This window comes from Typopeltis vanoorti, chromosome 21 (assembly GCF_054136105.1).
Source record: "Typopeltis vanoorti isolate ZY-2024b chromosome 21, IOZ_Tvanoo_1.0, whole genome shotgun sequence".
NCBI lineage: Eukaryota > Metazoa > Arthropoda > Arachnida > Uropygi > Thelyphonidae > Typopeltis > Typopeltis vanoorti.
This window is the reverse complement of record NC_143569.1, coordinates 41,607,356-41,633,842: the sequence shown is the minus strand read 5'-3', so window position 1 is coordinate 41,633,842 and position 26,487 is coordinate 41,607,356. Positions and strand designations below refer to the sequence as shown.

Here is a 26,487-nt window from a genome sequence, read left to right as displayed (position 1 = left end):
ATAAGATTAATATAAGAATTATAATTATATTGTAATTAAGAGTAAAATGTAATTAATGATAAGAATAATTATTTTAGAAAATTTAGTCTTTTACTCATACCAGTAAATACATTGATTCTAACTTTCAACATTACTCTTGTCAGAAATATGGTATAATCAAATCCTTAGTTGACAGAGTTGGCTGAGTGGTTAGCATCTCTGCTTTCTGCCATGGGCATGAATGTTTGTGATTGTTTGTGAAGATACTGTGGTTGGTGTTAGATGGCATTGGCGTTGTTGTAGTTGGTGGATTGAGTAGTGAAGATGGAGAGCTGTAGTCCTTGGAGTCCCTGGAGGTGTCACGTAATAAATAATTGAAGGAGGTACTGATGGAAAAGTGCTGCAGGTAACTGAGCAGAAGCATGTTGCTTTTGCAAGACAATGCACCTGCTCATACTGTTCATGAAACCCACAATACGCAACTTGGGCTTTCAATGCCTGCCTTACCCACCCTATTCACCAGACCTGGCCCCATCTGACTATTTCCTATTCCCAAATTTAACCCTGCGGAGGTCGCGGTTGATCTCACAGATACAAACAAATCGTTTAATATAAATATTCTTATACATATCCAGTGTATAGCTTGGAGGTCATGACCAGCTGCACACGCATATATTACAAGTGATATTCCACACTGTTTATGCAGTCAGTTTTGGTTTAACATGTGTTATGTAAAGATGTGTGATATTTGATAGTAAATTGTATCTGAGAGATAACTCCAATGTCAGTATGGTATTGGTTTAGTTTTTTTTTTATTACCATTGAAAATGGCTGAAAAAATATATTGATTGGATAATCAATCCATCAGATGTTGAAGAGATTCAGCGAATGTTACTTGAGTCCGATGGTGAGAATGATAGAGTCGAATGTGAAAGTGATTGATAGTAAATTGTATCTGAGAGATATGCCACGAACTCTGATGTCAGTATATTATTGGTTTAGTTGTTTTTTTTTTTTTCTTTATTCAATAATTTCTATATTGTAACTGAAAATAAATAAACCATCATGCATTATATTTACAGTGTTAATTTTTTTAAAGTTTTCATTCATATCAGTAATGAATGTATCTCTCAGATACACGTGACCTACGCTGCAATTTTTTAGACCATGACCTCCGCAGGGTTAAAGAAACACTTGAAAGGAACAAAATTTACCACAGATGATGAAGTCATATCTGCAGCTGAGGACTGGTTTGTGCAACAAGGGAAAGACTATAATAGGTGTATAACACTTTGTGGGGAATATGCAGAATAATATGTAAGTTACATGGTTCTATCTCAATTTCTTCATGGTGATTATCACAACTTTTCAGTACACCCTTGTACTAAAAAAAATTTTTGCTCCCATTATTGAGTCACTCTTCTTGCCTGTTCTTTGTACTCCTCATGGAAATCGTTATTGTCACTCATCTTATGCTACCTCCATAATGCCTTCTTCCTCCATATTGCATGCTTATTTTCTTCATTCATCTTCACAACCTACCTTATTTAATCTTCTGACTCTTGGAGTTTTAGACACTGCTTTTGTTAAATAGTTTTTGAATAAAATTCAAGCAGAATTAATCTCCTTTCCACCCAACTCCTCATTTCATGATATAGCTGCAAGCTGTTTTTACTGTTGTTTGGTTGAAGTTAATCTTAAGATGATCATCTCCCAAATATTTTGCAGTTTAACACAGCCATTCTTGTTGAGGTTAAGCAAGTGCTTTATAGCTATTGCTCACTTTAAGAATAGTCTGTTCAACTTATAATGGCTTATTGGTTTCCATCTAATCTCGTGCAAAGCAGTGTCCAGAGATGCCAGTCTTGACTTGCCATTTTGAATAGTAGTGTATGTATTTGTGTTCTCTGAGGCAGATATTAACTGATCTTCCTGTCTGCCCATAATAAACAATCCCAGGGCATCATACACTCCAAGATGTGATAGACTAAAGTTTTCCCTAGATGAACTTATCAGCATTGCTAATTTGAAGCGTAGTTTGACTGTAGTGTGAATATTATTTCTTTAATACTTAACTTAGTTATCTTTTTAGATGTATCCTGGATGTGTGGGATACTGGTGCTTTGTTCTTATATGTTTGAGGAAGGAGGTGTGGGAGGTCACAGTCTTCTTTTTCTTCCTCTCATGGATTTTAGGCCAGACGGCCTGTTATGGTCTCATGCCATTGCTTTCTTGGTCTTCTAATTCTTCTTTTTTCATTTATTTTATATTATTATCATCATCATCATCATCATCATTATGGGCTACTGCAAGGAGTCCTTAGTCTCATCAAGGGAGGCCCTAAACATCATGTCAAGAACTATCCAACATTTGCGCAGTATCTATGATACTTTACTTTGAACTCGTTCACAGTCATGGCACCCACAACAGACTCTGGCAACATATTCCACTCCACTACTCTCCAATCAAAAAACCTTGTTCTAACACCCTTGCTAACTACACTCTTACTCAGTTTCCATAGATAGCTCCTAGTTCTCCCACCACCACCACCACACCTGTTCTGAAAAAATTGAATTAATCTTGTAAAAACCCCCTCAGTAATTTGTATGTCTCAATCATATTAACCCTTTTTCATTTATCAACCAGTTTATGTAACCCAAATCTTCAACTTGTTCTCCTAAGGTTCATTCCATAGACCTGCTATCATCTGGTCACTTGCCTCTGAATCATCTCCACCTCCTCATCACTAAGAAATCCTGGTGCCCAGATCTGTGTTGCAGTAGTCAAGATGGGGGTTCTTATCAAGGCTTGATAAAGAGAAACAATAACCTGCTTGTCTCTGCTCGTCAAAGTATTCTTTAGTAACTAAGTGATCTGATGAGCTACTTTAGCCACTTTTGCTATGTGCTCCTTAAACTTTAATTCCCTATCCACTAACAGTCCCAAGTCTCTGGCTTCGTCAGTTTCTCGAAGTGCAGTTTTATCAATGTGGTATACAGCTGGTAATCTTTTCACCTACAAATGCATAACCTTACACTTTGCCAATTTAAACCGACATCCATTCTCCTTTGCCCAGTCTGCCGATCTATTCATATCATCCTGCAAAATTTTGACATCTGTATTAACTAGTGCTCTACCCAACTTTGCATCATCAACAAATAACTGAATAGTTCCTCTCAGATTCCTTTTCTATATCATTAATGTATAAATTTAAACAGTAGCAGTCCCAGAACAAAACCCTGCAGCACACCACTAGTCACAGGCATTCTTTTGAACTCTACTCCTGAATAAACTATTCTCTGATATCTCTCCATCAACCACTCTCCTATCCACCTCCCCAACTCTATATCCATCCCCATGTGCTGCAGTTTACTGATTAGAATTCCATGTGATATCCTGTCAAAGGTCCACTGTAAACCCATTACTTTTATCCAACTCAGCTGTCACTGTATTATAAAACATGAGCAAGTTACTGAGATGCATGATGAGCAAGTTACTGAGCTACCCTTCACAAAGCCATTCTCCCCCATATAGTATCCCATCTCCATCTACTCATTCCTGTATTTTGCTCTTGACCAACTGCTCATTTAATATCTGAACTGTATCCTTCATAGCAATTATCCTTTTACCATTTCATCTAATATCATCTGCCTATAATCATTCTTTCTTCTGCTGGATACATGTCGAAAGAACTCTCTTTAGTTCTTCTTCAATACTTTGACAACTCCTAATATGCTGATCGGTTGGTAATTTGCTACATCAGTCTTGGAGCCTCCATTATGCAGTGGAACTATTTTCCCCTCTTTCCATCCCTTCCGGACTAACCCAGAGCTGAGACTTAGATTAAACAATGTGGTCAAGGAAACTGACAGTTCTCTTACCACTTCACGTAAAACTCAAGCTAGTATATGATCCAATTCCACAGCTGTATTCACATTAAGGTTCAGTAATATGCACCTCCATTTCATTTACCTCAGTTTCCATATAAGCCTTTGGCTCTCTTGTTGGCATTCATTAAAATCATTCTGCCATATACATTCTTTCTTTTACTTGCAACATATCGAAAGAACTGTTTGAGATTCTCTTTAGCCTCCATTGCTAACTTCCTTTCATACTCTGATTTTGCCTTTCTTGCCACACTAGTTACTCTTCTGGCCCGTGCTTTTAGCTGTTCATGTGCTTGCTAGTCACCCTTCTCCTTAAATTCCCTTCACAATTTACTTCTTTCATTGCAGCTCCAGCTTAATGATGATATTCATCCATTTAACTGTCACTTAACTTACACCCCTGACTCTAGGTATGTAAACACTCCTTTACCACTTCCCAAGCACTATCAACATCCAGCCCTTTCAGTTTTACATGCCATGGCACTGAATTAATCCAAGCAATCTCCTAAGCTTTTCATACTTATGAGCCCTGTAATTTCACATATCCTGTCTTAACTGAAAATTCCCCACATTTAGCCACCTCCCAGGTCAAGACCATATGATCACTCTCACCAGTTGGTGGCAATGTGGTCATATTGGTTAGACAAATTCCCAGATGCAATTACTAGATTGAGCACTCTTGAACTCGTAGTATATAGCATTGCATGCTGTCTCAGGAATTATCCCTTGGTAACTGCATAAATTCCATTTCCTTCCTCCTGTGTGTGTGTCCTCTTCTCCTTACAATCTAATAGTTGAAATCTCCCTTAATAATTACCTGCCTTCCATTCATTGAGTATTTGCCAATGCATACTATATCCATGTTTTTCATCCCCTGGTCTTTAGCAGCATCCTACTGTATATTTTGTTCTGCTGGCCTCTATCTCACACCAGATTGCTTCAAATGTGTTATTTTCACTGTCCTGCAGTTGAATTTCTACTCTCTCTTTGCAGTTCATCGACTATCATCGATAACACTCCTCTTCCCATTATTTTCTCTCTGAACACACTACACCCTTCACATTCTATCCCACTAATTATATCATCTTCTGTTAGCCATATCTCACTAATGCCAATAACTTTTGGACAGGATGAACTAACCAATGGCAAAAATTCCTCCTGCTTGTTCCGAATTCTCCTGGCATTAACGTACATAAAGTACAAAGTCCCTTAGGCCTGCTGCTATCCTGAATGTTATACTAACATTCTGGTTTGTTACCAGTGGTGCTAACTTAGGCATATATTGTACACATTCTTTCACTCAACTGCCTCACCGATATCTACATATCTACTCAACAACTTTGCCCCACCCCCCCAACTGAAAGCTCTAGTTTCCCTGATTCTGTGCAGCCACTTTCACTACATTCAACAACACTTTTTTCCAGTCTCTGAACACCAAATCATTCAGATGCAAACCATCCTTTTTTGTACTTCAAGTCCTTTCTCCCATCAAACTCACTGCACACCACTCTTCCTGCATAACCTATGCATAGTCATTCGCTATTATGATCCTCCTCAGCTCTACTCTGCCACTCTGTGGCAACAGACTCACTGTCTTAACCTCTCTCACTCTTTTCTTTTGCTGCTTCCAGTAATTCTTTCATGTTCTCTCTCTCTCATGCCATAATTTTCTTCTTTCAAATCGTTCATTCCAGTCAATACAATCATCTCTTTCACCGCACCCTTTTGTACTCTAATAGCCTTACTAACATTAATTTTGTCAATCTCCCATTGATCACACCTTTTATGATTGAATTGCTGTACAAGACTTACTCCTTAGTTTTTCTTTCTCTCGCTTGGTCAAGCTCTCATTTCTCTTATCTTTCACTTCGTTCTTTCTGTTATCAGCAGTCCCCACTCGCCAGACATTTCTGCATTCACTCCAGCTTCCACTTTACCCTGTGTATCACTCTGCATAACTGAGCTATCTCCCTCATTAGCCAACTCTTCATTCTTTATGTCAGTCATACTATTCTTTTGTACAACACTTTTACTCACTCTCTCAATCATGTCACATTTAATCTCTCTTTCAATCTTATCTGCCGTTACATCACGCACATTTTCAAACATATTCTGAATTCCACTCACTACTTCAGTCTCTCGCCCTGAGATACACTTTTGATCCTTGCTCCCATTCTATGAAAAATCTCTTCCCGATAACCCCTGACTAGCTTATGTCTCAATCATATCCCTCCTCTTCTTATTTATGAGGCTTTGCAATTTACATTCTCTCAATCTGGCTTTGTACTCCACATTCCGAGGACCACTGACCATTTTTGTGATATATAATTAGGAATTTGTTGATGATATTATTATCTTACTGTAACTATTGTGACACTTCTCTAGAATCTTTATTTTTATACTATGTTGTTCCATTTCTGAAGATGCTTTTTGGCACTTAGGCATTTTACCATTAAAGATAGTTATTTAGTACTTAGGCTATTAATTGCAGTTAAATGGAAAAAAGTATTCGCAGCATGTATTAAATTGTTTGTAGTTTTTGATTTGATCTCAAATATTTATGAAAAGTTTTTAACTTTTATTAAAATATAATATATATGCTTTGTTTTTGCAGGATACAACATTTCAGCAGCAACTGGCAGCTTGTTCTCAGGTACTTGAGCTACCTGTCCTACTAAGTGACGTTACAAATATGGCTGATATAGACCGATGGCTTATTTTTAGCATTCTAGAACCAGAATTTGTAGCAGGAATAAAGATAGCCTGTGTATTTGGCAGTTCTGGAAATGAAGCTCTTATTGTTAACAAGGATGATGATGTATATGCTCTTGGATCTAACTGTAGTGGTTGCCTTGGCCTTGGTGATTCTCATGGGAGTCTGGAGCCTCGCAAATGTATTTAATATATATACATCTATTTTTATATAAATAAAAATATATGCACATACAGAGAAACCTCTAACTCAACTTTTGGATAATGTCATCATTCCAAATCGATTAACTCCATAAAACAAAAAGTGGAGAAAAGTGATAAAATAATATACATTGTTTTTTAAAATTCCTTTTAAAATATAAATTCAAATAAACATTGTAGAATGTATTATTGCAGATGTAGCTTTTATCTAACAACATATAAAATGTATAAGAGAATATCCTTGGAGTAATCGTTATTATTATTACAATTTTTGTGTGACTAAGGGAGTTAATCGATTTGGCAAGTGAAAAAAAGTAATAACATCAAATTCAGTCTTCAAATTATTTTTTTATTACAGAAAAACTTCATTATCATACTTTTTTTATTAAAGATTTTCTGCAAAAATGAATAATAACTGTTCTGTTACTGTTACAATTATTATTATTAGTTTGTTTAAATTGATTCATCAGCAACATAAATGATGTCTTCTTTGTCAGCTGTATTTGAGGTCCCATCATGTCGATTTGTTCTTAAGTTTTTATAATAATGATATTTAATAGGAGGAATGAATTTCAACAGGTCCATATCTTTTCTCTTGTGACAGTTCTTCCTGTAGGATATAACAAAGGTTGGTCTACATTTTTCAGACCTAGTGGTCTACCTGCTACAGATTTTCTTATATTAATGGCATGAAATTCTGAATCTTCGTTAAAGTCATATTTGAATTGTAATGATGTGGGGTTTTGGCCTTTTTAATTTTATCCAGTGCATTTTAAGCCAATTTACTGGTAACCCTGTAACTGTCACTTTTCTGTTAATGATAGAATTTTCTAAAGGATTTGTTGAGAAAAAATCCTGATGAGACATTTGAACCACATTAAATGGTATTTTCTTTTTACTGGTTTTGATTATATTGTACCAATCATCTGGTGAAAAAATGTTTTGAATTTTTTTCGCATGTGACTCAATAATGGCAAAATTTGAATCATTAGGCAAATAACTATGTCCAAGTACTTGCTTCTGCGTTTGAATTGCATTATTGCAACGATTTACATTAGAGTATGGAGTTAATTAGATTGGCTTCTGAAATAAATTGTTTATTAATCGATGGCCAACAAAATTTTGTCATTTAGTGGTGTTAATCCTTATTATTAGGGAAATTTATTATGAATATAAAAAGTTAGGAGTCAATCAAGTGCTTTGTCACTAAAATTTAAAAATATTCAAAAAGTGGAGTTAATTGATTTGGCTTGTGAATGGCTCAATTAAATGTCATAATCAAAATCTGTTTAATGTTCACTTTAAACAGAATTTTGAGTTTTTGTAACTTCTCATTATATGAGATGTAAATATAAGCTGCTTCAGTTGAAATCAAGGTGCTAAGTTGACACATTTTTGATACGTATATTTTTGATAAGTGTTGAACAATGTAAGTACAGTTGCCCTTCTGTCTCTCCCCTTCTTCCTCTCTCTCTTTCACGATTTAGTTAATTATTACTTAGCTTAGTAAATCAAAATTCTAAAGCCGAGTGGTTTTGTCATATCCAACTCCTGGGTTCAAATCCATGCAATGAAATTTGTAAGCTTTGTAATGGCAATATTAAACTAGCTGGCCTTATTAAAAAGTTAACTTTTTATACCCCTCCTGCAAAGTAGTACACCTAAGAACTTGTGCACAGCCGACAGGTATAATATACTGGTGGTCACAATCTTAGTTACTTTAGTAATGATTTTAAAGGAATACAGGTAACATACATTTGATTTAATCAGCAAATGACATTGCCGTATTTACTCGAATAACTCGCATTCGTGTGTATTTCGGACTCCTGATTTTACTTTATGAAATAAAGAAATTAAAACGTTTCACATATAGTTTGCACACAAGAAAAGTTTAAAACTTTAAGAAATAATGAATGTTGTTATGGCAGTTTCAGATATTTTGGAGTTCTGTTGAAGAGAATCAGTATTTCAACTCAACAATCGTTGGCTTGTTGTTGAGTCGTTGAGCACACAATCTTTTGTTAATACCACACCAATTATATGCATAGAGATGAAAGCAAATGTGGTATTGAGAGCATTAACTTCTACTCAATTTTGGATTGCGTGTGGGTGGATTAAGGTGGATTAAGAGACCATCATTAAAACTGTTGTGCAACTGGATTTTGAGAACTTGGGAGATGATTTCATCAGAAATAATTAGTTTAATTATAGAAGCATTGTCACTAAAAGATTCAAATATGTTGGAAGTTTTTTTCACTTGGTTAGACTATAATAAATTTCGTTTAATCTTTTACCCAAGTGTAAGCAAACAAAGTTTGCACCTAAAGTATCTTCAGGACTGAGGCAACTCGTGGTAGAGGTGGACCAGCTCTCATCACTACTTGTCTTAGTATCTCCAATAGTGCAAAACACATCTCCTTGAGGACATGTATAATGCTATGCAATAAGGGAAGGGCCACTACCCAGATCGGTTTTGACCTTTATTGAGGTATCGTCAGTGGGAGCCAGATCCGGAGGTGGTGATACTAAGGTGGAAGTAATGGAGAAGTCATATTTACCTATATGAATTGCCAAAAGGTGTCTCACCTTATTATTAAATTGGAATATATTCCATGATGAAGATGAGCGGCCAATCACATAAATAATAGTGTGCGAGCAATTGCTATTGCCCACACACAGACACTCGATCGTTCCACCAGGCAAACTCTCCTCTGGAACTGTACTCTGCACACTCGGAATCATCAAAACTCCATACTTGACGCTCTGAACAGATTCGTTCATCCTTCTCTCCTGACTCTGATGGTTTCCAATCTCTCTTTCCTTTCTTTGAAGAACATGTGCATATGTTCTTCCAACCATTGATTCCATCCTCTTGGGCCATCCTTGATGCCCCAAGAGGATGTGTGTAGACAAAAATGGGACGGGATGACCTGGGATGTAGAGAAAACGTTTGGATTTGAAGAGGGTTCTGGGATGAGTAAGGAGAAAAAGAAATGGCTCCGGAAAGTATGGAGAGATCACACCTAATAAGCAGTTTCAGTGAAACTTGTTATAGATCCAGGAATGAGCTGTTATGTTTATATATGAATGCTAGAAGTATCAGAAACAAGGGAAATGTATTGATTGAGTTTGTTCATCCAAAAATTGTTGGAATAAGTGAGGCATGGTTGGATGACATCCTGATAGGAATAGAGAGATGAAGGGGATGATCTATCTTGTGAAGATAGAAAGGTTAAAAAGGGAGGGGGGGAATAGCTATCAATGATAAAAAAAAAGAGTTATGTCCATGCAAAGTAGAGATGCAAGGGAGAAATAATGGTAGTGGCTTTGAGGCAGTATGGTGTGAATAGAATGAAATACTTCATTGGATGTTGCTGTACATCTGGTAATGTAGAGGGTAGTGATCATGAAATGTATGAGCAAATTATCCAAGCTAATGGGAAAAGGGTGATCATTATGAGTGGCAATATAAATTGAGATGATGAGATAGCAACCGGAAGTAAAGAAAATAAATTTCTTGAGTTTTTGAGAGACAACTACCTCAGGCAGCATCTAACATCTACCAATTATATTTGGTTTAATCCTTTATCCAAGTGTAAGCAAACAAAGTTTGCACCTGAAGTATTTTCACGACTGGGGCAACTCGTGGTGAAGGTGGAGTAAGTTCTGATCACTCATCAGTCTGATGAGACCTCAATAAAGGTCACACCCGGTCTGGGTAGGTCCTTCCCTTAATGCATAGCATTATACATGTCTACAAGGAGATGTGCTTGGCATTAAGGGAGATACCAAGGCAAGTGATCAAAACTTACTCCACCTTTACTACAAGTTGCCCCAGTCCTGAAAATTCTTCATGTGCAAACTTTGTTTGCTTGCACTTGGATAAAGGATTAAACCAAATATAATTGGTAGCATAGCCAAGTGAAAAAACTTCCATCAAGTATCTAACATCATCTGATCAACTCATCACAGGATGTTGTTATAAATAAGGTGTCAAATCTCCTTTCAGTTACGTAGCTGCCAACCATTTGAGGACTTCCACGAGGAAAGGGTGTATGTGGAACTACAAGGCTGGTGATTATGAGAAGCTCAGGAGACAGCTTGCAGCTGTGGCATAGAATGAGGAGTTGGGTGAAAGGAGATCAATACTGCTTGGGTAACATTCAGTAACTATCTGGTAGAAGCAATGTCTAAATGTATTCCAAAGATCGGAAGGTTAAATAAGGTAGTGTGAAATGGATGAATGAAGAGATTAAGCATGCAATACAGAGAAAAAAAAGCATTATGGAGATAAAAGAGGAGCAGTAGTAATCAATTCCATGAGGAATACAAAAAAACAAACAGAGGGTGACTCTGTTAGTAAGGGTAGCAAAAGTTCAGTATGAGCAGCAGTTAGCTAATGAAGCTAAAAAAAAAAAATCCTAGGGAGTTCTTTCGATATATATAGCTAGCCAAAAAAAAACAATGATTATGATAGGATGGCACTGATTAGAGAAAATGGTATAAGGACAACTGCTGTGGAGGATATAGTTGAGATATTTAATGAGCAGTTCATAAAGGTCTTTCATCCTTGTGAATAAGACATCATGGAGAGTTTGAGAGTGGTGGATGATGATGCAGAGAGACTGACTGTGAGTGAGAAAGAGGTATATGGGGAATTAAGCAAACTTGATATTAATAAGGCTGTGGGACTTGATATATCACTGCGTATTTTGCAGGAATTTTCCAGAGAGCTGACATCTGCCTTGACATATTTGTTTAATATGAGTTATATTGGGTCAAGTTCCAAAGGAGCAGAAGGAAGGCAAGATTGTACTGCTTCATAAAAGAGGTGACTGAATTCAAGCTCAGGAGACATCCATATCAAATTAAAGACTAATCTGTGTGGCAGGTGTTGTGGTTAAATCTTGGAAAGACTGGTGAGATTCAGGATCCAGAAATGGGTTGACAGCGATGGTATTATCTTTTATGGACAGCACAGATTTGCTAAAGGTAAGTCATGTTTTAGTAATGTACTTACTACAATAAGGTGACAATAGCATTGTGCCTGGGAGATGGATAAAAAATTAATATACTTAGACTTTGCAAAGGTTTTTGATAGATTACCACATGATAAGGTGATAGGCAAACTGGAGTGAATGGGGTTGAATACTAGACTAGTGCATTGGATTGGAGATTGCTGTCTGATAGGTATCAGCAAGTTGTGTATAGTGGAGCAATATCCTAGAAGAGGAAAGTCACTAGTGGTGTGCCTCAGGGATTTGTTTTGAGCCATTGCTGTTTAACCTGTATGTTAATGATATTGGGAAAGATTTCAGTAGGGATATTGTTGGCAGATGATTATGGGATGAATTGTGAAGAGTAGAGCAGATGTTATGGCCTTACAAGAAGACTTGAAGAGACTGAGTGAGTGAGAATGCCAGTTCAATGTTGCAAAATGTAAGATTTTAAAATTTGGAAGACAAAAGATGGGATGTAGAATTTACTCTTGGTGGGGGATATATTGTTGGAGGTGAAGGAAATGAGATCTTGGGATGATTGTGAATATGGATCTAAAATTTAGGGGATATATTGCCAAAATTGTGAGTACAAAATGAATTCTTGCAATGATGTGGAAGACACTGACTTGTAGAAATAAAAAGATTCTGGTTCCTTTGTTAGCTTTGATTAGACCACATATGAACTACTGAGCACAGATTTATCACCTGGTTTTCAAAAGGATGAAGAGATGTTGGAGAGGGTCCAGAGTCTATTTGACCAAAATAGTTTCTGATCTTTGGAATGTTGAATGTGAAGAAAAGTTGATGATGCAATTCACAGTCTAGTGGATAAGAGGAAGAGGGCTAATATGAAAGTGACATACATGTTGTTAATTGGTGGTATAAGATTAACTTGAAGAGATTTTTCATAAAATGGTGGTGGACTGGGGGAAAACAAAGTGTCATCCCTGGAAGCTATATAAGGAGGGTAAGAGCAAGGGAGTGAGAAGTAGGTTTTTTGCATAGAGAGTTGTGAATGATTGAAATGCATTACCTGAGCGCATGGTGTGCAGATAAGTTGAATGTGTTTAAGGTGCATTTGAATGTGTATAATGAGCTGTGTGTATGACAAAAGGATTTTTGGATTTTGATTTGATTTTTATGGTGCAAAGACATCCAAGGTCATACTGCTCAAGGATGCAGGTTACAGTACATATTGTAAACAGTTAGGACAATCACACACACACATCCATGCCCTTGGTGGAATTTGAACCCACCGCCTCTTGACTGGAGAGCAGATATGCCAACCAGGCTGGCATGTATGACAAAATGGACCTCTTAGATGAGTCTGACTCGATGGAGTCTTAGGATAATAATAATAATATGTTCTTCTGGCCAGTTTGTTTTGCAGAATGAAAAAATGTTTCCTGGAGAGAAAATCCTATTCTGTGGGGAATAAACAGGTGTTAAAAGATTTACTTATTTATACAATTAATATTTATAGTATATTTAATATATACAATTTTTACAGTTTGGTTTTAATAAATAGAGCTAGCTCATTTGATTTTAATCGTGCACCTAGATTTGAAAGATCTGGTTTCGATTCCTATCTAGGATGCAAATAATCTTTATCAGTGCTTTTCAGTTGAAGGTGAATAGCTGGTTTCATGGCAGGATTTTTCTTCCCAGAAACTTGGAGTTTTTCAGCAAACTGGCCATAGAAATACATGCAATTGACAGCCACAAGACACTATGGCAATAAGATAACTGTTCTATCACAGCATTAATCAGGTTTCAAAGAACCGAAGATAGTTGGCCCTGACAGACCATTGCGCTTAACATGAAAATGGAAATTTTAATAACTACAATATAATTCTTCCTGTAAGTATATTATTGTATTACACAACATATATTTTTTAATCGTGTCATATAGCTGAGTAAATCAGTTGCATCAGATATAGAAAATTACTTGGTGAATATGCTGTTATATAGATACAATAGAATAACATATTTGTGTTAAACATTTAATTTTCTTGACCAAAAAGCTCTGGAAAGACTTTTAATGGGATTATATTGATCAAGTGCATATAATAAACAACTATGTTATACCAACTAGTTTCACCAACTAAGGCTGTTGACATCTTCAGGGTACATAACTGATGTAAGGCACTAAAAAGTAAAAAACTGTTACAAACTATAATCAACCGATTCCAATTATATTAAACAAAGAACAGAGTGCATACAATACATGCATAGAGCGTGCATGATATCACTTGTTGTTATTTAGGAACGTTCTATAGTTGGCACTATAATTCGGTTCTGGCGACTTGAAGGATCTGATAAGGGTCTTCCAGATCACAGGCAAGATTAGTCCTTGGTTCTTGTTAAGGTTTTGTATACAGTGGGCAACTGTTGTGGCCTCCTTAAAAATTCGGGAGCAGAAGTCCTCCTCCATGTAAGGAATTGTGCTTCTATCCCACTCTATGGTATGGTTCGTTCTTTGAAACGCTAACTCCGATTTTTCTTCTCTGTTATTATTGATGTCACCTATGTGTTCTTTTTGCCTAATTTCAAGGCTCCTTGAAGTTTGGCCGATGTAATTCAAGCCGCACGAGCAGGGTATGTTAACTCCAGCATATTTGGAGAAAGGATGGCTATCTCTTAAAAGGCCTCAGCTTCTTTTATATCATATAGCCAATAGCTATCAGGTTTCTTTTTTCACCAATCTCATATAGATGAACAACCAAAAGATCAATTGAAACTAAAGTGAAAAGATGACTGATACCCAGGTGATTAGCCTTATCTGAGTTAACTGCCTTGAGTTGGCCTTTTCTGCCTGGGATTGCTCTCCAGTAATCCCTGCAGTTGACTATAAGACCACATTGAATTAAGATGACAGAACTATTTAAAAAACCTCTCATAGCAAAAATAGACAGAATTTTATCTCCCCTGGTGAATATTTCATAATGTGGGTGGTCTACACCACCTCTTCAAAAATTTAATATCTCCTAGAATGCTTCTTTCTAAGTACAAAATTTGTCTGACTGAACAATAAAATTTCCACAATACAAGATTATAATGTCATTGCTGAATTTCAAATCGATGTTTCTTTCTAACCTTCCATAAAGGGTATTTTAATTCATTAATTATAAAAATCAAAATTTTCTTCCCATGCTGACAGATGGTGGGTACTGCAAAAAAATAACCTGTTCTGTTGTAAATAATGGAATGCACAACACATTACATAATCTGTTCCAAATACTGGGCAAGAGGGCAGCTGTAGAATGCATGTTCTACTGTTTCTAATTGGCAACAGATGTTACAGATTAGATTTCCACTGTTAAAGTACCTCCATCCAAATATTGAGATCTCATCAGTGCGAGCTAGACCCAGAAGTGACATGAAGGTTGAAGTAATGCAGAAGTCATATTTCCATATACAAATAGCCAAAAGATGTCACACCTTATTACTATAACACTTGCAGGTGCAAACTTGACTTGTTTGTCTATTTGCTTACTTGGGAATTGGAGTAAAACCAAGATTAAAATAGCTTGGTATCTTTAACATTTATTATACGCAAGGTAAAATACTTTCTACATTGATATCTCCTCCCGAGATTTTTATTTAATAAGGTTGAAACACCTTATGGTAACTTGTTCTGGTAAAATACTTATAAGCTCTGTATTACTAAAATCTTGGTATTTCTAGCCTGGCTCCCACTGATGAGACCTCAATAAAGGTCGAAACTGGTCTGGGTTGTGGCCCCTTGCCTTTAATACAAAGCATCATACATCTTCTCTAGGAGATGTGCTCTGCATTCAGGGTAAATATTAGTGATCAGAGCTTATTCTACTTTTACCATGAGTTGCCTTAGTCTTGCACTACGTGCAGGGTTAGCTAGACTTGCAATACTTTCAGGTGCAAACTTGACTTGTTTGTCTGTTTGCTTACTTGGGAATTGGAGTAAAACCAGGTTTAAAATAGCTTGGTATCTTTAACAGCTACATCATTACTACAGTCAGTGGACCAGGGGGTCATTTCTGCATTTAAAGCTTATTACTTAACGGCATACATTCCCGCAAGCATTCAGGGCTACGAAAGGTTACCTTGAGAGAGTTCTAAAAGAATTGCCATCAAAAGCATTACTGATTCTTGGAAGTGAAGCAATCAACAATTAAAGGGGTGTGTAACAAACTGTGCCCTTAATTCACTGCTGAAGCCAAAAAAGCTGTGGTGGATAGTGGCAAAGCACTGCAATTGGACATCAATGAAAAATTATGCCATTGACTTACTAGAGTCTTATTCACAAGAAGTAACCAATGAAGACCTTATGGAGATAGAAGCTGATAGGAACACAAAGAATCAGAAGATCCAGAGCAAGAAAGTTTACAAAAGAATTAACTGAAGCCTTTTGTCTCATTGAAGCAGGATTTGCTAAGCTTGAGAAGTAAGATCCTAACATTCAGCAGTTTGCAAAGGTTTACTGTGCCGTTAAAACCATTAAGAAAACCACCTATTTTGGTCGCATATTAAGGCATGAATCCCTACAAAAAACACTTCTAGAAGGAATAATACGAGGAAAAAGAAGAAGAGAAAGACAAAGAACAGATTGGATGGGAAATATTAAGGACTGGACCTTTTTTTTGTCCCATGAAGAATGCAAAAGAGAAGCACAAAACCATACATGGTGGACGCTCATGGTAGTCAACCTCCTGGAAGGAGATGACATCTGACAAGACAAGACTGTGCAGTTAGTGAGAACATCAGCTGCTGTTACAAGGCCATTTATGATGAAAAAAAGAAAAAGGCTGTGCAGATAATCCTAGATGCCTTTTTTTCAAGAAATCGACTTCAGTGCTAAGCTCCCCCTCCTCCAGAAACTGAATCAAATCCTGATTCTCCAGCACCAGGTTCATCATCATCATCATCATCTTCCAATTAATGTTAGCTTCCCTTCTTGTCTCAGGAATGTCCCTTCCAGTAAGCAAGACATTGATGCAACCTTTAATATTTTTGTTTGAAATTTCTCCTATCTTGTATCTAAACGTTCTGTATGAGTTTGTTTTTATGTTTTTTTTTTTTTGAATTAAAAGAAAGAGCACAGTAGTTTCTGTAACTTATTACAGTACAGGAGTGTTATTATTACTGCATATGCGCTGTTCATCAGGGGTCCAAGTTACATACAAATCTGATTTAAAGATGTTCTCAGGAACGTATCTTATTCGTAACCCGAGGTCTGCCTGTAATTAGAATTACTCCAGACATCAAGAATATCTTTAGCTTCAGTGTGTTTGTCACCTTCATCATCTGTGGTTTTTTCTTTTGTTGTGCACTTTCTTCCATTTCTAACTTTTTTCCATTATCTCTAGAATATTTTGTCTTTGTGATATTTATCTTTATTTTTCTTAGTGTTCCTATGACTTGTTTTATAAAATTAACTTTCCCACATTTTTATCTAAGCCACATGTCTTACTTGTTACATCCCCTCCCTAACAGACACCATACTGCAATTGTAAAACAAGTAGCTATGTTGTGCCACTGAGAATTCACACAAGTGGTGTCTTATGTGTAGTGACAGTTAGTGTAAATTGGAGGCATCTGGGATGAAAATGACCTGACTCTGTGTAATGATAGACAACTCCCCTCCTACCAACACTATATATTATCATTAAGAGATCTCCAATCAATACTAATTTTACAATTAAACTTTAATAAAAAAAACATTAAAACTATAGTTCGCCCACCGATTAGAGATCCCTCGACACTTCTGCGCATGTCAGAAAAAGGAGAATCCATTCCGATAATAGAGTAATCAACCTGTCTTCTGGGATGAGTTTGTTTATTATTACAGGTCGGGAAATTTAGCTTTTTTTTTACGAACGTTGCTGTTTTTAAAATGTAACTATTTTGCTTGTATAACAGTTGGAAAAACGTACTTAGAGTATTAACAAAATTAAAAAAGGTATAGCATAAAACAAAAATTTAACTAAGTTTATTTTTAAGAAAGTTTTCTATAAAATAAAAATAATTATACAGAAAAACAGAAATTTTTTCAAATGAACTTAGATATTCTAAACTTACAGTTGAGAGAACTGAGACACTTTAATGTCCTAAACCAATTAATTATTTATGACTTGTGACTTTTTTAACAAACCCATGCAAAAAAATGTTGGAAAAAAATACCATTGTCAAATCCTTTTAATCTTCAGAGTCTTCTTTAGACTGCCAACATTTTCCATAAGTTATATTACTATCAATCCAAGTTTCATCTCGATACACAATCGGTCTTTTCTCCTCCCTGAAATGTCTTATTGCTCTCAAATACTGCGTTCTAGATAAAACAGTGTCACTTCGCTCCATGATAAGTTTCCTTTTATTCTGGGACTTTTTAAAACAAAATCCGATTTCATGAAGTATTTTCCTTAAAGTTTCTCTTTTCCAAAGAAAATTAATTTTTTCTTTAAGCACAGGAATCAATTTCGGAACAGTTGGCACTCTTTTCTCGACCACGTAAAATTAGTGAATAGTTCTTCTTATAACGTCTACATCAAAATCATTCAAAGCTACAGTTTCGATGGTTTTCTTTACTCTGGCGCTTTTTTTTTTAGGAGATTTAAATTTTGGTTTACCTTCACCTTTTGATTCCATATGAATTCTTTTAACAGTCGACCCCGATACGCCCGCAATTGCACTTGCACGTTTTATGACTTGAGAAAGGGGAACAAGGAGACGGCCTTCTGACGATTAGTTTTCTCAGAATGTCAGCACATTATTCAATACTCTTTAGCAAGAGCTACTGAAACGGTTAACAACAGAACGTGTTGACTGTACTGGATCCATTATACAAATTAATAATAAAAAAATAATGCAAAAAAGCGACAACAAAAATCGAGCTAGTACAGCGACAGACAAGAAAGTATGTGATTTCGCATGTTGGTGACCAATTCGTACATTCTTCATTTCTTTCTCCTCTTCAGCATGAATCGACTATTCTTGGCAAAATTCCAAGGAGAGATCTGAAAATGGTGGGCAAACTATAACATGCTGTATTTACTTAAAACTTTGTAAAAATTCTCCCATTCTGCAGGAAGGGACATAACATACTGTCAGGCAAGTTTCCTCTTGAAGAGAAATGTAGGTTGTGACACTGCCCTGTGTAAATATTGTATATCACATCGTGTTAAAGCTATGAATCTATGGAATACTGATATTTTCTATTATATTTCATTTTTAAAAAAAATGTTTATCACAGTCCATTAACAGGTTGCAACCCACAGTTTGGAAAACACTGGTGTAAACAGTAATACTAAACAAATACGGCTCTGCAATTTGTTGACGTCGGTGTCAGTTCACCCACATAGCACAGGTTCAATGTAACTAATTAGCTACTTTTAGTAATAGGGCAAGGGAGACTTTGGAGAAATTATTAAATACAATGGGTGAAAAGTGTAAATTATCTTACAACAAGATAAATAAACCCATTAGTCAAGATTGCAACATATTACAGTGTCCAAACCTGAAAAATAAATTTTTGGACAAATGGAATTGGAGGCAATAAATTCAGGATACCAAGGCTGTAGAGCCATAAAAAGATATAATTTGTTTTTATAGTAAATCTAATAATTGACTGTAAATTAGAAATTCTGAAAGCAAAAATTTTCTACACAGAATTACTAGACATGTGTTACTTCTTACTTTCTTTTACTTACTTTTTTTACTCACCACTTCCTTTTGCAACTTCCAGGATGGCCTCTTGTCCTCTCCCCCCCCCCCATTCTATTATATAAAAAAATCTTCCTAGTGTTAATCTGATAATTATCCTTCAGCAGTTTAAATATTTCAGTCATATCCCTCCTCCCTCCTTTTGTCTTCTATCCACCAACTCTGCATATTTCATGCCTTCAGTCTGTTCTCATAAACATTGTACAGTCCTGATATCATTTTTGTTATTCATCTCTGTATCCTCTCCAGTGGTGGCTCGTCCCCTCCAGTATAAAATGAAAGTTCCTGTTTTATTATAGCCGTTTCTTAAATTTTTATATATTTATCTAAAACCTGTTATTTTCTTGTTTGTAATACAATAATACCGCTCGATAGTATTTTATATAATTCATTTTGCAGCAATAGTTGTATTAATTTTATGGCTATTTAGCCTTCCCATTTTATAATGTCATTGGCTTTTTTACTCAGTTTTAGAGCATTACTGAAGTTTTACATAGATAGATAGATATATGGAGAATATAAGAGGAAAAATTTGGACATACCTTTGTAGGATGTTGCTGGCTGTCTTCTTATTCAGTGGCATCTCGGTATGTGGTGATATGCATTCATCTGTTGTTTAGGGAAGGGAGTACGATTGAAAGGAAAGGGGGTTTTGGAAACGGTGGGGGTAGAACAGTGTGGGAGAATTATTGGTGAGGTATGTGAATCTTTTTGAAAAACCCAGGTTTTTATATATATGTGTGTGTGTGTGTGTGTGTGTGTGTGTGTATTATTAAGGATGGGCAGAGAATACTTTGGGAGGGAGGTGAAAATAGAAATACTTTTTTGGAGAAGGGAAAGGTTATGATGGGATATGGTTCAGGGGGTGTGTGCCATTTCGACAGTGCATCGTCTTCGGAGCTCGTGGGGGAAGTGGAGGCTATGTCATGTCGGCTTGGTGTTTTTGTCTTTAGTGTAACTGTGTTATTTCCTATTGGTCAGAGTCGTGACCTAATTTTTATGTTATGGAGCTTCCAAGGGGAAGCTCCATAACATAGTATCAATACTAGTATCAGTTGAGTATACTCAATGCTGGAGCTGCATTTAGTGCAGACCACACCAAACTGCTACATAGTGGGGGTAATGTGTGATTTATGTGCAGTTCGGGCTGATAGCATTGCAGCCCAAGATATATTGCTACTACACGAGCACAAACAACACAAATTAACGTTGTTGTTATTAAAACTGATCTAAAACCCATTATTTTCTTGTTTGTAATGCAATAGTCTATATGTTGTGTGGTCTAGGGCTAGTATCCGTACTGGCTAGTATACTCAATGGTGAAGCTGCATTCAATGCAGACCACACCAAACCGCTACCTGGGGGAATAACACATGATTTACGTGCAGTTTGGGCTGGTAGCATTGCAGTCCCACCACTAATATTCTTATGCGGTGCCACTGATCCTCTTGAAGGTTACTTCATCCCCTTCAAATCCTGGTGACCAGATCTGAGCAGAAATCTAGATCAGATATGGCTTGATCAAAGCTTTATACAATGGAACCACTACCCTTCCATCTCCCATGCTCAACATCCTCTTCAATATTGCAGCAGTTTTTGGAGAGGTATTCACAATGTTTGCAACATGTCCTCTGAACTTTAAATTTCTATCTACAATCATTTCAAGATCCTTGCTTCCTCCACTTCTTCCAGTATAACTCCACCTAGTGAGTATGAAGCATTATGATGCATCTGTGGATCTCATGTTTCAGAATCTTACATTTAGTTGCATTAAACTGACATATCCATTCATTTTCCCATCTTTCCATCTTATTCAAATCCTTTTGAAGAGCTAAAACAGTAGCACTATTACTATTAACCCTCCTAAGTTTCATATAATTTGCAAACAACAGTAACATTGAACAGTAACGGTCCCAGTACTGAATTCTGTATTACTCTGCTTATAACCTTCCTACTCCCTGATATTACTTCTCCATATATGACTCTAATATCTAAGAAAGAAAGTCTAAAGATCTATGTATCTACAGAAAGTATCTGATATCTATCAAGAGAGCCTTATTCTCATCTCATGTTCTTGTTACTCTATTATAAAAGCTAACCAGATTACTAAAACAAGGGCACCCTTTTATAATTCCATGCTGGCCTGCATAAATATTGCCCTCTTCTGCACAATTCTGTATAAAAATTCTTACCAGTTTCTCCAAAATCTTAACAACTAGGTATACACAGTCGTATAGTTTTGATATCTCCATTCTACCACTACCTTTATACAACAGCACTATCTTACTCTCCAGGAACTTATTGTTTTGCAAGACTTTCATTAAACTCCCAAGTTAATGACAGTGACACAGCACATTCCCTTAAAACACATGACAAAATTCCTGCTGTACATACATTTAGCATACTCAGTATTTGAATCATTCTTTTCATTCACTTTTTAACACTTCACCCCTTATCCATCTAGGAATAATGCCTGCTGTACTAGGATGAACACTAATAAAGTGATCATTAAATTGCTCAACTATGTCACCTGTATTGGTAACTCAACTCACATCTCCATCCAGCAAAGTAATCTGTTCACAATCATCAATCTAACAGATAAGCTTAGGTGTTTGACAGTTGTTTTATTAACTTGCTTATATTTTGCTGAATTTCAAATCATCATCATCAGAGCACAGCATGTATACGCGACATGAGTAAGTGAAACAATACAATTGCAACAAACAAAAGATCTAAAGTCCTATTTTGCCGCCCTCTAAAAAAAAAGTAAAAGAAAAAATTACAGCTATGTGGGAGTTGCTCTTAAGATAAGTCTCCAAAATTTTGGCAAATTAATGCAACCATATTTGTTCAGGTTAAGAAAAATCTTCATAGGCATGGCTGACTCAAAAAATCATCTTTTGGATCTGTAACAACTTCTAAATAGCACATTAGTTTTCTTCCATCTAATCCTGTGTGGATGTGTCCAAAACTTGGTCTGCCAGTCCTGATTTGCTATAATAATGGTAGCAAATGTTTTTATGTTCTTCCAAGTGTGTTAACAGATCTTCCTGTCTGTCCATAGTAGGTCAAGTCACAATCGCAAGGAACTTCATACACCCCATGGTGTGCTAGAGTTTATCCTTAGGTGAGCAGATCAGAGTTGCTAATTTAACATGAGGTTTGAATGTGGTGCAAAGGCAATGTTTCATTAGTACTTTGGCTATCTTTTCTGATGTACCTCTGACATAGGGAGCAGAAATGGTAATGTTGTGTTCATGTTTATTAGAGGAGGGAGAAGTAATGGGGCGATGCAGTATTTTATTTATTTTATAGAATTTGTAGCCATTGGCCAAGAAAGTATGGCACAGATATTTGAGTTCTGGACAGAGCTGTATTATTAGAACAAATGGCTCTGGCTTTGTGTGTAAGTGTTTTAAAAATGCCATACTGTTGGACTGGATGATGTGATTGGTTATGTAGATATCCTCCTGTGTGTGTTGTTTTCTATAAATGGAAAAAGATAGTGATACTACACAGTTCAGCTACAAAATTTGGGAGACTTATCTTAAGAGCAACTCCCACATAGCTCCAATTTATTATTTTTTTTTACAACATTAGAGGGTGCCAAAATAGGACTTTAGATCTTTTGTCTGTTACAATTTCACTCACTCACTGTAGCATACATGCTGTGTTATGTTCTGATGATACTGATTTGAAATTCAGCAAAATATAAGCAAATTAATAAAACATCTTTTTATAAAATAGTTCGTTTGGTGGTGTTAATACCATTTAAAAGTAAGTCATGTTCACAATATTTTTTTCCTACTCACCTTATTTGCAGAAAAACTGCTTTGGATTCTCTAATTTTTCTTTCCTGACAATACTAGTCACTTTCCTAGTCTGAGCCTTATATTCCTCATACAACTGTTTCCACCTATCTCTTTATACCATGTTCATAGAAACTGCATCACTTGCTTCTAACCATGTTTTTTTTTGATAATTAATGGCTATTTGAAAAGTGATAATAATACAATAATTGTCACAAATAATGAAGAAGGTAATATAACATCTTTATTTTTGATTAATATTTCATTCTTTATAGTACAAGATATGACATAATTAAGAAATTACTACAAACTTGACAAATTTGCAAATATTTCAAAATGGATTGGACAGTGATATTTTCATTGGAAAAACAAATACCTGTATCAAAATTTGGTTCAACTACACTGTTTTACTAACATTCAAAGCTAAAAATTCACTTTTTGCTGTTTAGTACTTCATAGGTCCTTCTCTTGCCTTTATCATAGCTTAGCAGGGCATTGATAAAATCAATTTCCTGATGATGCAACTGTCAATTCATGGTTCCATACCCTTATAATGGCTTCTTAGAGCTCCCAAAGTGTTTTTGGCTTCTTATGTATTTCAGTCTGTATTTGGTACCACAAATTCTCAATAGGATTGAGATCTGGGCAGTTTCCTGGTCATGGTAATCACTGAATCGAGTATTCACTGAGCCACTTATTAACCTGCAACAAAAACTAAAGCCTTTTTAAGTACTAAACTCAATTCATATGGTACATTTTACAGTTATAGTAGCATTACTTACACTTTTGGCCCTATGACAAGGGGTAGAGTCATCCTGAAAGATGCCGTTTGTTGTTATGATAGTGGTCTCTGATAGTAGGCAGCAATTCTTCTAAAATTTTCTGGTACGCTCGTGAATTCATTGAACCTTTTGTGAAATGCAAGTGACCAATGCTGATATGACATGCTGCCTCAGATCATCTGACTGTTGACACCAGACTGGATTGAATTTTGTCCCTGATCATCTTTGAACTGTATCTGCTATCTGCATCCTATAGATTAACCTTTTTTTTTTTCAGAAAAAAAATTACTCTTTTCCACTGATCAAGGTTCCATTTGGCATGCTCTTTCCACCAATTTAATGGAGTCAATCTCATTTTTTTTGGTTAACAAGGGCTCCTTTTTAGGGTGCCTATCAGTTCCTGTCGAATGAGTCTTCTTGTGAGAGCTTACCACAACTCCCATTTGTTCTTCCCAGTCCCATTTCAGTTCTCTGGATGGTGCACAATGATTTATGAGGCAGAGCCACTTTAGAACTTGATTTTGGCATGGTGTAGACTGTGGCTTTCTTCCTTTCAGCAGAATCCAATTTCCTTCACTTTCGACAGCAGCCATATCACAGTAGATTGACTACAAGACACCCTTTTACAAGAGGAATAGAATAGCCTTCTATTCCTCTTGTAAAAAGAATAGAGGAATAGAAGGCTATTCTATTCCTCTTGTAAAAGGGGAATAGAATAGCCTTCTCTATTTAACGCTTGAATTGCACTTTTTCTATGCAATAGGCCATAGGAATCCCATCACGAAAATGCGAAAATTAGCTCTTGCTGTCTATTTATAGCTTAAAAAATTCTGACGCAGTAGCAGCAACTATTATATTATACAGAAACCTGTGTGAATGATAGATGATGCAATGCAATGAAATATATAATGATAAACCAATGAAAATGACGACCATTTAACTACTGCCAGTAGTTAAATTTATGATATTTTGAAGATTATAACTATACAGGGTGTTCGGGATAAATTTGACATATTTATAATTAATTATATTTTTCCGTAAGTTACATGTATTAACACACACTTCTCTTCATTTAAAAGTTTGGACCCTTCTTCATTCATATACAAGATGTCAGAAAGGATGGATAGCTGGAACCCACCTGAATCATGGAAGAGAATAACTTGTATCATGATGATTCGTGCCCGCCATCAAAATAAGGATATTACGACTGCTGCCCAATGCTCCCTGAATACAGTAAAAACAATCAGGCATGAACTAGAGACTTGCAATGGTGACTACGAGGATGTAGCAAGAAGAAAGATCCCTAGCAGACGATCTGATTGCGTTCGTACAGCAGAATTCCTCGCAAATCTGCAGGAACAGGTGTTGAAGAACCCTGGCATTGGAATTCGGGCTTTGTTCGTGGAGTTGCTAACTGTAGTCAAGCCCTGGATAACAAGGGTAGCCAATGGTAGGCCGTATGTATGGCAGCAGGATTCGGCCCCTTGCCACACCTCTGGGAAAAGTCAAAAATGGTTGTCTGAAAATTTCTACGACTTCACCAGTCCAAATGTTTGGCCTCCAAACTCCCCAGACCTTAACCCCTGGTTTATTTTGTATGGGGCGCAGTTGAAAAAGACACCAATTGCACTTCCAGTAATACAAAAGCCCAGTTAATGGATAAAATTAAAACAGTTTTTGCGGCCCTTCCCAGGGAGACTGTAGCATCAGCTTGTTCGAGGTTCCGAAGCAGAATTGAAGCTGTGATCGATGCTAATGGTGGTTATTTTGAGTAAATCTTGTTGATAGTATTGTAATTAACTCTGCCTGTAATGTTTTTTTGTCAATTCATTAAATTTAATAGATACAAAGAAGATTTTCTTTTTCCTTACGAAACTGTCAAATTTATCCCGAACACCCTGTATTTGTGTAAGATGATGCAGTTTCTATGAACATGAATGTATGTCTTTCATAATCTTTTTCATCTCCAACAATTTCACACTGCTGAACTTGTCTTCCTTCAAATTTTTTTATCCATTGTACTGTTTCAAGCTAGTTTCCAAGTCTATAGAACCTCTGTAACTCAGTCGGTATAAACAAAGCTCTTTGGTTGGAAAGACCTGGGTTCGATTTCCGTCCATGACATGCAGAACCTTTATCTGGTCTCTTTTGACTCAAGGTGAGTTAACCAGTCTCATATGGAGGTACTTCTAATTTTTTAGGAAATGATAACTTAAACTATATTATTAATTATAAAAACTTTAATTAATAACTATATTTTGGCAATGTTACATTGCCATCTTCAGGGATCACAAAACAATGATATGTGCAGGCAGGCATTCACACTAAGCAAATGAGGCTGAAGAAAGGCAACTGAAGTCAATCTTAGACTCCTAAAGGTGCCCCCCCTAGCAGGCTAAATTGTTCTCTTGATCAT

At 36.2% G+C, this 26,487-nt stretch overlaps 1 protein-coding gene across 3 annotated transcripts in view; it reads left to right on the top strand.

The window, feature by feature from the left end:
• LOC150094771 (RCC1 and BTB domain-containing protein 1-like) overlaps positions 1–26,487 on the top strand; it is a 224,173-nt gene that overhangs the window by 21,626 nt on the left and 176,060 nt on the right. For all 3 annotated transcript variants that reach the window (XM_090410997.1, XM_090410998.1, XM_090410999.1), the window contains exon 2: positions 6,481–6,760. In XM_090410997.1, the coding sequence (XP_090267123.1) occupies positions 6,481–6,760 (280 nt within the window). The remainder of the gene's footprint in view (positions 1–6,480; positions 6,761–26,487) is intronic.